At 48.1% G+C, this 15744-nt stretch overlaps 6 protein-coding genes across 6 annotated transcripts in view; 5 read left to right on the plus strand and 1 right to left on the minus strand.

Annotated features, from left to right (window-relative positions):
• Positions 1-654: 654 nt before the first annotated feature.
• L228DRAFT_243081 (glycosyltransferase family 15 protein) lies at positions 655-3076 on the plus strand. The gene is made up of 5 exons (XM_018331594.1): positions 655-1266; positions 1331-1735; positions 1822-1908; positions 1963-2380; positions 2430-3076. Exons 1-5 carry the CDS (start codon positions 995-997, stop codon positions 2769-2771), a joined length of 1524 nt encoding a protein of 507 aa, XP_018192152.1. The 5' UTR covers positions 655-994; the 3' UTR covers positions 2772-3076.
• Positions 3077-3442: 366 nt separating this feature from the next.
• L228DRAFT_243082 (hypothetical protein) lies at positions 3443-6534 on the plus strand. Its single transcript, XM_018331595.1, has one exon. The coding sequence runs from the start codon at positions 3611-3613 to the stop codon at positions 6224-6226; it is 2616 nt and encodes an 871-aa protein (XP_018192153.1). The 5' UTR covers positions 3443-3610; the 3' UTR covers positions 6227-6534.
• A 319-nt stretch (positions 6535-6853) lies between these two features.
• Positions 6854-8292, plus strand: L228DRAFT_243083 (putative Ran-specific GTPase-activating protein 1). The gene is made up of 4 exons (XM_018331596.1): positions 6854-7273; positions 7344-7602; positions 7665-7793; positions 7856-8292. The coding sequence occupies exons 1-4, from the start codon at positions 6953-6955 to the stop codon at positions 7930-7932; spliced, it is 786 nt and encodes a 261-aa protein (XP_018192154.1). The 5' UTR covers positions 6854-6952; the 3' UTR covers positions 7933-8292.
• Positions 8293-8575: 283 nt separating this feature from the next.
• Positions 8576-10262, plus strand: L228DRAFT_243085 (SAS complex, SAS5 subunit/transcription initiation factor IID, subunit 14). The gene is made up of 7 exons (XM_018331597.1): positions 8576-8623; positions 8686-8726; positions 8852-9003; positions 9092-9243; positions 9317-9460; positions 9525-9645; positions 9706-10262. Exons 1-7 carry the CDS (start codon positions 8615-8617, stop codon positions 9792-9794), a joined length of 708 nt encoding a protein of 235 aa, XP_018192155.1. The 5' UTR covers positions 8576-8614; the 3' UTR covers positions 9795-10262.
• L228DRAFT_258008 (Metallo-dependent hydrolase) lies at positions 10250-12098 on the minus strand (the record flags this gene model as incomplete). Its single annotated transcript, XM_018334044.1, has 4 exons — positions 10250-10617; positions 10867-11566; positions 11763-11908; positions 12036-12098. 4 exons carry the CDS (start codon positions 12096-12098, stop codon positions 10441-10443), a joined length of 1086 nt encoding a protein of 361 aa, XP_018192156.1. The 3' UTR covers positions 10250-10440.
• Positions 12099-14611: 2513 nt separating this feature from the next.
• L228DRAFT_235650 (G-protein complex beta subunit SfaD) overlaps positions 14612-15744 on the plus strand; it is a gene marked incomplete at both ends in the record, with an annotated part of 1491 nt that continues 358 nt past the window's right edge. The window contains 3 exons of the mRNA XM_018330746.1: positions 14612-14729; positions 14859-15571; positions 15647-15736. Coding sequence (XP_018192157.1) covers positions 14612-14729; positions 14859-15571; positions 15647-15736 — 921 coding nt within the window. The remainder of the gene's footprint in view (positions 14730-14858; positions 15572-15646; positions 15737-15744) is intronic.

The raw sequence follows: 15744 nt of genomic DNA on the forward strand, positions 1-15744 counted from the left end.
ACAGTGATTTCAAGAGCTGACCTAGTGATCTTGTGGGCAAGTGGGATATTGAAGCAGGTAACAAATGGATTGCATGCATTTGCGCCGGCCGAAAATTAGCCGAGTCTCGGCACCAATCATTCCTCACGAAACCAAATCGTTTATAAAAAGCGATTGCAGCACGCGTCGAGCTAGAGCAGACATGGTACACTCTATAACTCATGCTGTAGCGCATTGATTGAGTTGGGAAGATAAGAAAAGCTATAAAAAAAAGAAAAAGAAAAAGAAAAAGAAAAAGAAAAAGAAAAAGAAAATATCTTGGTTTGTCGAGTATGAGTCTGTCCTGATGGCCAAGTTTTCAGTACCCTTGGCGAAGGGAGATTTTTTAGGCAGAGAATTTATCGTGATCCGTGATACGTCGTCCTTCGGGCCAGGTAATCATCTACTGCGCGGCAGGGCCTTGGCGTGCAGGCCACGAATGTTTCCTGAGTACACTGTACTAGTACAACGAGAGTAATCTGCCGGGAGGCGGAAGTAGTGGTACTTTAAATTCCCCAGGAGGAGGGAAATCTGGCTTTGCCACTGTAAGAGGAGGCTTTACCAATTCAAGTAGCTTACGCTTTCGGCTGCGATCCCTGATCTCGTAACGCTTCCACCAACCTCCTATCGCCTCCAACCAAGGCCGCTTGGGACGCCGAAACTTCATCGATACCCTTCCTGCTCGACCGAATGCTTTGATCCACAACTCACATTGGGTGTGTGCGTACGTCAACGTACAATTTTTGTCTCGACCTACGACTGGGCATTCCAAGCCCAATTGTATCTGGGAGTTCTCTCCAGCCGTTCGTTACTGCGATCGCGTCTCGCTGGGTGGGAAGTTGGGGTTTCTGCTCTATCTCTCCCCAGCAATCTCAACTGGACAGTGGAGATCCCTTTCTCGTCCAGTTCACACGCCGAATTCCCTGGCCTCTTCTAGCATTTAAGGAGGGCTAGAACACGAATCTGGGCCGCAGTCATGGGGCTGCTACAAAATATAACGAAGCGCATGCCGTCGTCGGGATTGCCCTCTCTGGACGACTTTTCGAAACGCAAGAACAGGATAACACCAAGATTGGCTTTCTTCAGACGGCGTATACGGTTAAGGGGGAATTCGTCTATATCCATTCCCCTCGGTGTCGTGCTACTTTTCCCATGTATTGTCATAATATTGATCCTGGTGCTTTTCCTCCGACACCCATCTTCCCCGGGCAGGATATTGATGCCCGCGGGGGCACCACCCTCCATTAGGTACGTCAATTCTTGAAATTAATCCGTCGCTCATCTTAAATTCTAACGGTATTTGCGCTATCAGAAAAATCAGCGAACAACATGACAGGGTGTTCGCAACTGGCTGTTTAGATCCTCACACCCAAAACAAGGGTGAGCGAGCAAATGCAGCTTTCGTGGTCCTTGCGCGGAATAAGGAACTCGAAGGGGTTATTCAATCCGTTAAATCGATAGAGCGTCATTTCAATCGCTGGTTCCACTACCCTTACGTCTTCCTCAACGATGGAGAGTTCAACTCGACCTTCAAGGAGACTGTAATGAATTACACAAGTGCTCCAGTTGAATTCGGCCAAATTGACCCCAGCATGTGGGGTTTCCCGGAGTGGACAGACGCCAAGGTTGCAAAAGAAGGAATTGCCGTGCAGGGCGATGCCGCAATCATGTACGGAGGCATGGAAAGCTATCATCACATGTGTAGATTCTACTCTGGGTTAGTAATCCTTGAAATTATCCGCTCACGCCCCTTCCCATTCTTGTATTCCGTCGTTGCCAAACTCAATGGCTAATCCTGAGAAGATTTTTCTACAAGCACAAACTCCTAGAGAAGTATGAGTGGTATTGGCGTTTAGAGCCCGAAATCAAATATTTCTGCGATATCACCTAGTGGGTTCAAACTTGATTTCTATTTCGAAACTCTCAACGACTAACTTGGAGAAGCGATCCTTTCCAATACATGGCTAGTGCCAATAAGACTTATGGTTTCACCATCGCCGTGAAAGAGCTCAAGGAAACGGTTCCCAATATCTTCCGCTACGCCTCCGCGTATAAACGAAAGAATAATCTTCAGTCGAAGGGGCTCTGGGAGATGTTCATTGAGTCCCCTCCAGAGGATCCAAAGCCTTTGCCCAAAGATGATCCTAAATACAAGCCCCCGCTTCCCGACGAGTTGCGCAAGATCGAGCCCAACGCCGGGGGTGTTAATGAGGTGGATCCGGAGACTATGGAAGGAGAAAAATATAACATGTGCCATTTTTGGAGTAATTTTGAAATTGCTCGATTGGACTGGTTCCGCAGCAAGGAATACGAAGAATTCTTTGACATGATGGACCGCAGCGGAGGATTTTGGATGGAGCGGGTAAGTTGTTGCTGATGAGATTTACTCAATTAAAAGCTAATATATTTAGTGGGGTGATGCTCCTATTCACTCACTAGCTGCTGGTGCCCTCCTGTCGCCATCCGACATTCATTATTTCCGGGACTTTGGTTATCGTCACACAACCATTCAGCACTGCCCGGCAAATGCACCGTCGCGACAGCTTCCACGGGAACCGTTCCTGGAGAAGACTACATCGGACGAGAAGAAACGGAGGGAAGAGGACGAATATTGGGAATCGTGGGATCCTGAAAAGGAGAACGGCGTTGGCTGCAGGTGCAGGTGCGACACAGATATTGTCGATGTCGAAGGCAAGCAAGGGAGTTGCTTGGCGGAGTGGGTCGAGGTTGCGGGTGGTTGGGCGTCGCCTTGAGACCGTCATTGTCTGTGGCATTGCATTTCACTTTTTATATTCTGTATTAATGGGCCTTTGTCGACGGAAGAAGCGCTCTGCACGTCGATTCTTCAATTTCTGCTTTTCTCCATGTTCGTAGCGCCCCTTACAGGGCGGATACCATTGGCAGCATGGTCTCTCAGCACTGGTTACGGTGAACTTCTTTTTAATTCACATGTTGTACAGATATATTTTCATTGAGAAAGACTGGTGGTTTTTTTTTGGATGCTGTTCAAGAATTAGAGTGTCATTATTAGACATAATAAAAATAGATAAATCTGGGAAGCATTGTGTTAACATGATCATCCTGTGGATCTACCCGTCAAGTTGCCCCGAGCTTTGTAACTGGAGCTTGGGGAAAGCGCTCAATTAACCGGATATGGCCGCGCTTGTTCCGTTTAGCTTGAGGCCAGCAGACCCCCGGTCGTGATCGATACCGGCATGTGCCCGATAAGAACTACTGCCCCTCCAACTCCAAGGTCCTCCCTTCCCAAAGTCGAACGTGTTCAAGAGTGAATACCAGTTATGCTCCATTTCTCACCCTTCCCTGTCCCATTATTTTCTACTATTTGAATCTGTTCGATTCTTCCTGAATGCTAGGATCATCCTTATCATATTTTCAGAGGTGTTATACTTACTCTTTGTTCTGTGATCTTTGTTTCGCGTTGGCGTCAGCTTAACCCCGCCTTCCCGCTAGGCAACAACGTCAAGAGATTCCCAGATCTTCCAAGACAGTCTTATCAAATCCTTCAGAAGTAAGCGATAACTGACTGCGATCAAACATCTTTCAAATTTGATTTTTCTTGGAATCTAGAGAAATGAGAAGAAACCATGAGACTTGCCATCATAAGGCTAATCCTGGCCAGGCCACTCAGACTGTGCTCGGAAGCTCGGCCGAAAGCTTAGGACAAACTTGCGACTTTCAGTTTCCAATAATACATATTAACGAGGCTTTAGCAAGCCATTTTTCCAACGTCAAAATGATTGATACGTCTGATAATACATCCGATGACGCTCTTAGTTCACTGGGCGATAGCGCATTCGAGGTACTCGGGGACTCTGCCATGCTTCCCTCGGAGGACGAGGAGCACGATGACACTACTGATTCTCTGCCATCATCTGATGCTCATGAATATGCCGAAGACGAAGAAGATGAAGTTGGTGATGATAATATTCCAGACAGAGGGACCGCGACTGTGGACACTGCCGGGGAGCGAATGGAACCCGACATGCTCCTCAGCGATCATCAGTGGCTTCCTAGTGTGAGCAGCACTTCCACAGCATTTGACCAAGACAGCGGGACCAGCAGTGCGGCAACGATTAGACCTCCGCTTGAGCAGTCCCATCGGCGCGAACTTTCTGTGGAGACATATTGCATCTCGGATAAGGACACTGAGGTTACGCGTACCATTCGCGACTTCAGCGAGTCAGAGACGTCTGAAATTCTCCAGTGCTTACACGTAAAGAATCCGCCTTCAAAAATTACTGCTGCAGTGCACCAGACACTTGCGAATCAAAGATTATCAGTTGAAAGGCCTTTTAGACTTCTCTATACAGGTAAATCTTGGGCAAAGGAGGAAATAGTCGCCAAAATCGGGGCCGCCTTAGCGGTTCCTATGCATGGAAACTTGAACTTTACATCTCAAGGTAAATCGTCGCGTTTTAACATCATTCCAGTGTCATCCTTCACTGTCGATGGTTATGCTACGCCTGAAGTCGAGCTCATCGATTCTTTTGGGCTCGAGCTCGTTGTCGACGAATGCACGTCTGCTGAACCTATCAGAGACTTCTCCCGGTCTGACGCAATAAATTTAACTGTCAACGATCATGTTTCTTGCCAATCGAAATGGCTTCGGTCTGGCTACCATCTACAGTCCTCATCAAACTGGGAACTCCCCGATATAGCTCTATTCTTCTGCTCAGACGATGATGATACTGAAACTCGCCTCCTCCGCCACCATGCCCTGAATGTCATGGAAAGACACGCTGTTCCATCTGTAGTAATTTCCAATACGCCCTGGTACAGACGGCCAACCATGAATTTTACGTTGAATGAGAGGAGCATACATATATGCCTGGAAGCTTGCAGTTTGGATGGATTAAGAAAGAATGTTCTTAAGAGGCTACCAGTCGACCTGTTTACCTTTTTGAACATAGACGCCGACCAAATGAATCAAAATCTCGCTTGTCTCACGGGACTTTTTCCAGGCGGACATCGAAACAAATCTGCAGAAAAAAATGGCACATCTTCGATTCCTCCTAGCACAGCGTCTGTCAAAGATGAACATAAGAATACCCGCTATGTTGCGACATTGACTTCATTTGCAGGGCGACATCTCTCAATCTGCTTAACAATTGCAGGCATCCTATGCCTCTGTGCATTCATGGTATCATCTTTTCCCGGGAAAAATTATCAAATTACTCTCTCGCGCAGGTCGGAGCAAGGTGTTCATGTTGCTCTCCCTGCGACTTCTTTTACCCCGAGTGAGTCGCGAGCAACGACGTCTAGTTTCACGGCAAATCATCTCAGTCGTGACGCGGGACCGTCTACCAAATCTATCGCAGTTCCGAATGGAATTGCTACTGCTGTATCTTCAATCTCTTCAGCCGAGCATTTCTCGAAAACTTTGGCTTCGTATTTTAACCCGTCCGACCAGTTCAAGATTCACGTTATCGGGGATTCTCATGTTCTTCTAAAGCCTCCGCAATATTTTGCATCACTAAAAAGTCCACCGAGGCTTTTTGTCCAGGTCAACCGCAGTGATGATATCATCAATGCGCATTGCTCCAAACTGTTTGATGGTGTCTACGCATTGGATCTAGAACAGGAGGAAGCTTACGGGCTGCTAAATATTTCTCTTTGGACAGAATCTAAGCCGTACCTGGAGCAGATGTTTGAGGTTGACTTTGGTTCGCCGAGAGGAAGACTGGCTCGCTGGAAGGGCGCAGCAAGGAACGCAACGCAACAGCTACGGACCAGCTTGATCAGAGCCCAGTCGGATGTTCACGCACATCTTATCAAGCTACCGACAAGTTTGCGGAATAAACTTGATCAGGTTGCAATGAATGCAAGGCAGATGCAGCGCCGCACAGAAAGCATCAGTAACGGAAATTTCCCGCAGGCTTTCACGCGGGCGTTACCTAGTTCCGAGAGAATCAAAGGCGACTTTGATAAGCTCATGAATCGGTTCTCTGATTTCTCCGAAAGCCTCATGTCCAGGAGCGAATCAGCGACGAAAAGGATGCGTCGTTCCTGGGCGGCATATTCCCGAAACATGGCCCAGAAAGCTAGTGCAATCTTTGACTCTATGGATGCTCAAGGTGTTACGAATTCGCTCTTGAATTTGCCCCGCTCGCGTCTTTTGCAAAAGGCCCACGAGCGGGCGGTCAGAGTTTGGAGAGAGAAGAAGTCGCTGCGCAAGAGCGCCGCTTAAGCTGCCAGTGAAGATGCCAACAGAACGCAGGTTAAAATATACCCTGTCCGGATTTACCGACTATAATTACTTTGACAAAGCTTTCGTTGGCTCTCATACACCTCACCACTCTTTCGTTTTATATGGGCGTCTGGAAGGAGATTTTACCCGGGATTTTGTCAGTCACCAACATATCATGTTAAATCTTCACATCTCATCCCTTTTACATTATATCAGTAGTGGGAATACCGGTATTGCAAAGATGTGTTATCTCAGTAGCTCTTATTATTGAAATATTTATTCTTTTGTCCAAACAATTCATGACGACATTGCCATGACGAAATGGCACTATTGCGATCTGCGGGTGCCTCGCTCTGGAAATTTGAAATGTATCTGATCCAGTAATCAATGATACGATAAAGGCTAAAAGAGTATCGATCTTGTTGACCCGAATATTTACCTCGGACTCTTAGAGATGATTTAGTCAATTTTGCTCCTGAAAAGAAAGCAAAAGCAACTGCTTTTGATGGATGTTTTCCGTTGACAGGTGCCAAGTACTTGACGAGGCAACAAGTATGGCGAGTTACTTCACCAGCCCCGCCGCGTGAAGAGTTGAGTAAACGACGCTAAGTCTCGCCAAGTGTTACAACCCACCATTTTCTACAACAACAGTGCGTACATCCCACCTCAGACATTGCTTGTGATTCAGTCTCCAGTCGAATTTTGAGGGACCAAAAATCAACCGTCATGTCTAGCAACACCGATACCAAGCTCAACCCGGCAGAGGAGCAAGCTGCGGCTGCTGAGCCCAGACTCGTAAAGACCGAGACTGAGCTCGCCACAAACCCTATCGGCGATGAGAAGACTGAGAAGCCCAAGGAGGCTGAGGCTGAGAAGAGTAGCTACACTGAAATCGCCTCCAACGCAGCTTCCTCCGCCACTTCTGCGGTAAAGGACAATGTGTTCTCCATGTTTGGTGGAGGCGCGAAGAAGGAGAAGAAGGAGGAGCCCGAGGACGACGCTGATGAGCCATCTGGATCCTCGAAGAAGAAGGATGCTGATAATGAGGTGGGTAAATTTACATAGGTTTAAACATTCGTAAAGCAATAACGACTTTGCTGACTTTTGAATCTTCCAGGATGAGGCTCCTGACTCTCCGGAAGTCGAGTTCCAACCTGTCGTCCACCTCACCGAGAAAGTTGAGACCAAGACCAACGAGGAGCTTGAGGAGCAGACTTTCAAGATGCGTGCCAAGCTTTTCCGATTTGACCGCGAGTCTCGCGAATGGAAGGAGCGTGGAACTGGTGACGTCAGACTCTTGAAGCACAAGGAGAACGGCAAGACTCGTTTGGTCATGAGACGTGACAAGACCTTGAAGGTCTGCGCCAACCACTACGGTATGACAGATGCTGCTGAGCTATAGTGAATTGAATAAAAGGCAAGCTAACCGGTACTCCAGTCGTCCCTGCCATGAAGCTCTCTCCTAATGTTGGAAGTGACCGGAGTTGGGTGTGGAACGCTACTGCGGATGTCAGCGAGGGTGAGCCTGAGGCACAGACCCTTGCTATCCGTTTCGCCAACAGCGAGAGTATGTCTTTTCTCTTGTCTTTCCATTTTCATCACTTTGCCGATACTAAACATCTTCCACAGATGCGAACTCTTTCAAGGAAGCGTTCATTAAGGCCCAGCAAGAGAACGAGGCCCTCTTCGGTAATTCCGACGAGTAAGCTCAGGTTGCTATTTCCCCTTTTCGCAATATTTAGCATTGCTATAGCTGTTGGTTGATGGTCTGGCAATTTATTCCTTGTCCACTGCTACCTCATTCCATCATATGAAAGCATGCGCAAACAAGTCTCAACTATTCCCCCTTTCCAATAGCTACTTTACCTAAAGGTGGCGTCTCCATATTCCCTTTCAAATCTTGCCCTCTGTTCAGCTGTGGTCATAAGAGAGTCAGCATGATTCTGATGACCTCATACGAATTTGATCACGAATTAATGAGAAAAAAGATAGTTTGGCAGTGAGGATTGAATGATTTAATTAGAATTCATAGACGTGTTGCAACCTCAATGTATTGTGTAGAGAGGGATAATTTCCAACTATGTTGCCATGACTAGATGGATTTATACTGTTTCAGTGTCAAGAATAGCGGCCTCTGAAAAGAATCAATAGGGACGTTGTTCATTCTTAACATGTTCACCGCAAAGAGGACGGCTAAAATGACGACATGAATAAGGTACGGTACAAGCATTTTAAGCCGACGCTAACCCAGAGCCCCGCCAACCAGATTCGCGTTTCCATCCTAACGCGAAGCGCCTCGAACTCTAAGGTCGCTTCATTACCAGACCTCAACTGCGCAGCTCTTTCCATATATTGAATTCATCGTATCAGCGTACCCACGAAACAAACATGCCTGACGTAAGTTGACACAGGCAAATTGATTCATACGATAATATTTACTGAGCTTGGATATCCTGCAGGTCAAACGAACCGTCAAGCTCATTACTGAGCAGCATACAATGTGAGTGTCCTTTGCGACGGACATGCGCGTCACCCTCTCTGAAAGCATGTTTGCCGGCGGATTTGGAGCATCTATACTTGTCGTGTGCCTCGTTACGAATGAGATTAATGACTTTATGGTAACAGAGATAAGCCCTCGGAAATGGAGGGCTTCCCCATGCGCCAATGGAGTATCCAGATCTTCCTCCTCAACGAGCATGGCGAGGAGATACCTGCCAATCTCTTTGAAAAGGCCACATACAATCTGCATCCGTCGTTCGGAAAGCGCGCCACTCAAAGTTCGTTTCCCAATGTTGCTCGCGTAGAGATCTCCTGCGTGCGAGAATTCCTGGTGCGGCGGTCCGCTAATGTCTTCCGATGAAACAGCATTTAAGATCCCGCCATTTACCATCACAGAGGAGGGATGGGGTGAATTCGATTTGGGAATCAACCTTACAGTTGCGGAACGCGGAGGAGAATATCCCATCACTCATGACCTTAACTTCCAAAGCGAGCGATATGAGTCTAAACATGTCATCGTAAGTGGAGGAGAGCAATCCAAGAACAGCTTGACGTTGAAGCTAAATGATTGTCGTTTGTTTTACATCTTAGACCTTCAAGAACCCGAAGCCAAACCTGCTTGCTCTCCTGAAAGAGTCAGGGCCAGTACCAGGAGACGAGAACGGATTCAAGCCAAAAAGAAGCGCTAAGCATGACGAGGACACGACTAAGAAGAAGAGGAAGTCGGAGAAAAGCGTAAAATCTCATTTTCATGGCCAAGGCACGAGAAATCAAGGGTAGCTGACTTTGTACAACTTAGATCGATATGGAGAAGCTTGCAGAGGGCCTGCAGAAGCTCGGAGAAGACGACCTGCTGCAGGTCGTTCAAATGGTCCACGACAACAAGACCGCCGATACTTACACAAAGAATGATATCGAACGTACGTTGAATTTTTGGATATTTTGAAGCGTGCGAAATAGGCACTGACATTTTTATGAAGAGGGTGAATTCCATGTCGACTTATATACCCTGCCAGACAGCCTCATCAAGATGCTCTGGGATTTCACCGTCCAGAGGGTCGATGTGTAATGGGCACATCGCATATTTAACGTATTGGGATTCTGATGCGCTCATTCAACACTGGGGAGAAAAGTTCCGGAGAAGCTCACTATTCATTTACACTTGGCCTTGACGGATCTCGTACCACATGGAGGGAATTGCTCGCCCTCTTTATTCTGGCGTTTTTCTCTTTCCTTAAACATCTTGATGGTTGTCTTAACGGCGCAAGAAACATTTATCGTTGGTTTCATGGACCTTTTTTTTTACCTTTGTTCTCCATGTCTCTCCTACACGTCAGCATTCCAGATTCACGCCGCCCGTGGGCCGTTACTTCTCTCAACCACATTCAAATGAATCTCCTTGGCTAGGTATGTACTGAAGTGGGAGTGTGCCGGGCGGGCCGCAACTCACTACTTTCTTAGTTGGGCGTTGGGGGGAAAAGTCAAAATACCATAGCTGGATGTTAGGTAATTTAAATCTGATGTCTTGGAACGGTTGATGAATTTTATTCTTTATTTGAGGTTTTTGAGTGCCCCGTAGAATATACTGCCCTACCGGCCGGTGCTAAGCCAAGTCTATCGCGCTCCTTTCGCCCATGAGAGGCAAAGGTCCCAAAGCAAGCTTGTCTACGGCTACCATGTGCCAATGGCGACTTACATGAACCATTCTATCCAAATCAAGAGAATTGCTTGTACAAGCTCCGCAGCCGGTCTTTTTCTTCGTCTCCTCCGAAAATAACCTCGACAGCGCCCTTGCACAATTGCACTATCTCCGCGAACGAGAGGTTGAAATGCGACGCAGCGAGAAAGTACTCATTTGAGAGCGGGCTGCAGAAAACGCCGACGTCGTCTGTCTGTTTCAAAAAATAATATCCCTGTTAGCACTTGTCTTCTGTTGTGTGTTGCATGATTTGCAGGTAAGGTAGCAAAAATACAAGGTATGAAGCCTGACGAGAGCTCTTTAGCTCTCCAACTAGAGAGTTCTCAAGGCGGTCTGAAACGGAATTATGGCAAGCAAAGACCATGAAAGAGAGCGGCCAAATATAAATAATAGGAAGAATAAGGGGAAAAAAGAGAGAGAAAAAAAAGGGAAGAATACTAACGCTTAACGCAATCGGACAACCCTTGTTTTTCCAATAACCAAAATGATGGTTCTCTACTCCGCCTGTAATCATTTTCGCATGGACATTACACGACAGGCACAGCTCGAGGCCGAGCTTGCGAACGGCAATCTCCTCGCGATATCCCTCTGGTAGGTGGATGACATGCCCGATACGATGTGGGTCAAACGACAAGAGCGTTTGGAGCTCCTTCTCGGTGACGGACTCGGATTCTGCAAAGTGCAGTGTGATTCCCAGATCGTAGTCGTCGGCTTTTTCAAATGCTGGACCAAAAATGGCGACGTCTCCCTTTGACGGGTCCCCGCAGAGATCGACTCCCACGACGCCGCGGTGTTGATATCGGAGGGCGAGGTCGACGACTTCCATCGCTTCGGCGGCAGTGTTGCGTCGGTCTATGGAGAGGATGAGGTATGTTTTCATGGGAGAGCTTTTGAAGGGAGATTCATTTGACTGCTTCGAGGAGGCTTGCTCCTGGTTGAACGCGTCAATGGTGCTCAAGACCAGCTGAACGTAAGATTCCTTGGAGATGCCGTGTTCTGGGCTGGTTCTGGGTGTGGTCCGAAGCTCGAGGTAGACGACGCCATCGTCACGAAAGTCTTCGAGGACGCGCCGGGTTGAGTACTCGATGCTGGATGCATCGAAGCATAGATGGTATATGTAATTGGAAAAGAGGGGAAAGAAGCTGTGATAGATATTGTTATACACGTGAAATTGGTTGAAAAGGGGTCGTTGGAACCGTCATTGAGCAGCAATATTAAGATGAGAATGGGGAATAAGAAATAATACAACGAAAAATATTCCAATATGCAAAGTTTCACGGTAATTAGGCACTGAATGGATAAAGTGCAGAAGGAAAAAGCAGAGCAATGATTGCGCACGTCTTAAGATCATAGTCTACTTTGCCAGGTGGAATTGCCAGAAGAGGGTCTTCCAGATTTGATGGTAGCTTGCCCTCTTCTCGTTTGCGCAGCCATATCTCATGCAAGCATTGACGACTAATGCTCCCGGAGAGATGAGCGTGCAGCTGTCATGTTCACATTTCCTTTGTCAGCTTTAGGTTTGAGCTTCTGCGTGAACAAGACCAAGTGAGACCCTGCCAATGGGAGGATGATTTATTCAAATGCATATGCTGGGATTGCAGTGACTTCTACCTCAATCTTGGGGAGGTCTCTGAGGAGAGATAACGTGACCGGTTTGTCACTCGGAACCGCCATGGCTACAACGACAAGGGTTCAAGATCGAATACGAAAAGTAAGAGGGGGAGAAGAGGGAAATTGAGAGATTTCAGATAATAGACAGTTGTCATAGAAAAGAGATTATTGCGCGGAAAGCAAGTTTGGTAAGACAAGGTTGACGATCTGAGGTTGGACGTCCTTTGTCATCGGGTCCCCAGTCATTCGTTGTGCTCTCGGAACCACAGCACGCGCGCATGTACTCCGTAAAATGACTGCAGACAGAAAAGAAGGCCTCTTGTCTCAGATGAAGGGCCGAATATATGGGCCGCACGCACGACAATGCATGCTCTCACAATGTCTCATCGGGCTGGCTCTTTGCCTTCCACGCATGGCCATCTTTCCCAGCAATGCCCCTGGCGGCATAAGCTGGAGAAGGGCATCGTGATCCAGACCCTTGGCGCAAACCACACTTTCGGTATACGTACAGTGTACAGAGTATCTCCATCCTTAGGTACGGCTAACCAAGCAAAGGACCACTCCAGAGTACGATCGCCATCAATACAGGAGTCAAGGCGATAGAGTAACGTTAGTACTGTAGTTACCTTCTCTGTCTTCTTATACTTTGTATTCTGGCTCCTTCTTGGTTGAGAACTTGGCTAATTACAGTACAGTCCAAGAGCCGGAGCCGATATAGAAGCGAAAGAAAAAGAGCGACCGGGCGAGGGTTCGGCTCCCTTGATCTCAAATCCGACCAAAGAGAAGAGAGAAGGAGAGAAAGTTGCTTTGGGGGGCGTTACAGCTTTAGTGGGAAAAGGGTTCGGCGCGAGTTCCGACCCTTCTTAGACCCCCATCGCCCCATCGCTTGTCACTTTGGGGCCACCGCTCACGGCCTTTTTTAGTGCCAGACACTCTCAGGGTAGTTCCGAACTGTAGTACTGTAGGATAATTACAGTACAGCAACACACTGAGAGTTTAACTACCCGACAGTACAAGCAAGAGACTCTTCAGTTACAACACACACCTGTGTCTCTGGCAGCATAGATATTGGTACCCGGCTGACATGCCACTTGCACGTAACAAGCAGCAGCACCGTCGCATGCATTGATACACATCTGCCAGGGTCTGCATTCACTTGTGCTTGGTTGAAGCTGAAAGAGCAAGAAAAAAAAAAGAAAGGAAAAGGTAACTCACTCATAAAAGGAGGCTCGAGGGTCAGGTTCAGGGATCTGAGAGGCTTTTCTCTGTTAGGCTTTCCCCTCTATTCTTGCAGTGGCCATTCAGAACCATTGGACAATTCCCAGGACCGGGTCTATCTTTTCTCCCGCTTGAAAGCCCCAAGTCCCACCCGCTCGTTTAGCCGGAAATTGCACGGCTGCCATCCCCAAAACGAACAGCCATCCTTGCCAGAGCCAAGCTTCCAAGTCCATGGGCCTGTCTTCGGCTTTTGCGCCCAGCAAGAAAAAAATGACCACGCTCTCTCTCTATGCACACATCCCTACCCCTTTCTGGGCTTTCATCATGAGGCATTCAGACTGATGTACAGGGTAGATTGCTTTGAATCTGGAATTCAAGAGATGTGCACCAGTCTTTGTCTATCAATGTAATGGTGATCTAGTATGGAAATACCTTGAGGCATGAAGCTGCCCATGAACCTTTACTGTAGGGGAGTGGCGTCTTGAGCTGGTGTATTTAAACCTCGAGTAATTTAAAATAGAAAGCGCAGTGTGTAGAGTGCACCACTCTGTGAAGTATTCGTTTCAAGAAAAGAGTCCAAAATTTGAGAAAGAACAAAAATCATTCGATTATTGTCCCCATCATCATTATTGTTATCATCATCATCATCGCTGATCCAGGGTCACCCTTCCTTCGGGGCTGGAGGTTTTCGACAGCGACACACCTACAGGCTGCACAGTACCACAGTATACCCACGCACCTCCGCCCAGCTCGGCCTTATTCTCACCCCGTCATTATTTCGCTGTTTTAAACGCTACTTTGGTAGAACTCTTTAATTAAGCGGCGGTGACTTGCACTCCCGCTATCCCGGACTATCTCTTACTTACCTACACGACTATTGCAGTGGTAATACAACACTCTCCACTTCTTCATAATCCAACCCGCTTCCTCTCCCGCTTAGACGCCAATCACCTCACCCATCCTGCTCGAAAAAACCACATACACCACCTGCCCCCCCCAAACCCGGTCAAGCTGTCTGCCGGTAATTAATCTGTCTGGTCTGCTGTTGCTCCCCTAAGCTCCGGAGCAAGTGCGAACGGCACGAAACCTTCTGGCCATCTCTGCGCGTTTCCTTTCCAGCGTCAGCGTTTCCTTTCTTCCCTTCCCTGCCCCATCTCCTTTCCTCCAACGGTCGCTGCTCTTCTTGATACCCGGACCGCGAGCAACTCTGCTCCGTTCTTCAGCCTTTCCTTTGCCCTTGCGACGATAACCTTTCCCCTAACGCTCGGGCCACCAATTATTCCCTCGCCTTCATTCTTTCCCGTCCTGGTCGACATTTTCATCCTCTACGCAGAGTCTCCAACATTCAATCCTTCACAATGGCGTCAGAGGTGACAGCGGAACAGATGCAGCAGAAGATTCAAGCTGCCCGGCGGGAGGCCGAGGGGCTCAAGGACCGCATCAAGCGCAAGAAGGATGAGCTGGCGGATACAAGCCGTGAGTCTTCCCCTCTCAGCGTGAAGCTGTCAATGCAACCCGCGAAGCTTGTTAGCGGGGAGCTGTGCTTGCGAATGACATTCGCCTTGCATGCTCTGCAATACAATTGCTGATTAAATAGCAAAACAGTCCGTCAGGTCGCCATGGAGAACACCGATAGCTTGCCACGCATTGGCATGAAGGTCCGCCGCACATTGAAGGGCCACCTGGCCAAGATCTATGCCATGCATTGGTCTACGGATAGGCGCCATCTTGTTTCGGCCTCTCAGGATGGCAAGCTCATTATCTGGGATGCCTACACCACGAATAAGGTCCACGCTATTCCTCTACGATCCTCCTGGGTCATGACTTGCGCCTACGCTCCGAGTGGAAACTACGTGGCCTGCGGTGGTCTCGACAACATTTGCTCCGTCTACAACCTCTCATCTCGCGAAGGCCCGACTCGTGTCGCGCGTGAGCTTTCCGGCCACTCTGGATACCTCTCCTGCTGTCGATTCATCAACGACCGCCGCATCCTGACTTCCTCGGGCGATATGACCTGTATGCTGTGGGATGTCGAGACGGGTAGCAAGGTGACCGAATTTGCCGACCACCTCGGCGATGTCATGAGCATCAGCATCAACCCCACGAATCAGAACATTTTCGTTTCGGGTGCCTGCGATTCCTTTGCCAAGCTGTGGGATATTCGTACCGGCAAGGCGATCCAGACTTTTGCTGGCCACGAGTCGGATATCAACGCCATTCAATTCTTCCCAGACGGAAACGCGTTCGGCACCGGATCCGATGATGCCTCCTGCAGATTATTCGACATCCGTGCAGACCGGGAACTGAACAACTACTCGGTATGTTTCTTTGATCCCCCATTGCCCAAGGTTGTGTATCAAGTTTGCGCTAACGTTGCGTTCCACACCATCTAGAATGACCAAGTCCTCTGCGGTATCACCTCCGTCGCCTTCTCAGTCTCTGGTCGTCTGTTGTTTGCTGGTTATGATGACTTTGAATGCAAGGTATGTTT

Source organism: Xylona heveae (assembly GCF_001619985.1).
Source record: "Xylona heveae TC161 unplaced genomic scaffold L228scaffold_1, whole genome shotgun sequence".
NCBI lineage: Eukaryota > Fungi > Ascomycota > Xylonomycetes > Xylonales > Xylonaceae > Xylona > Xylona heveae.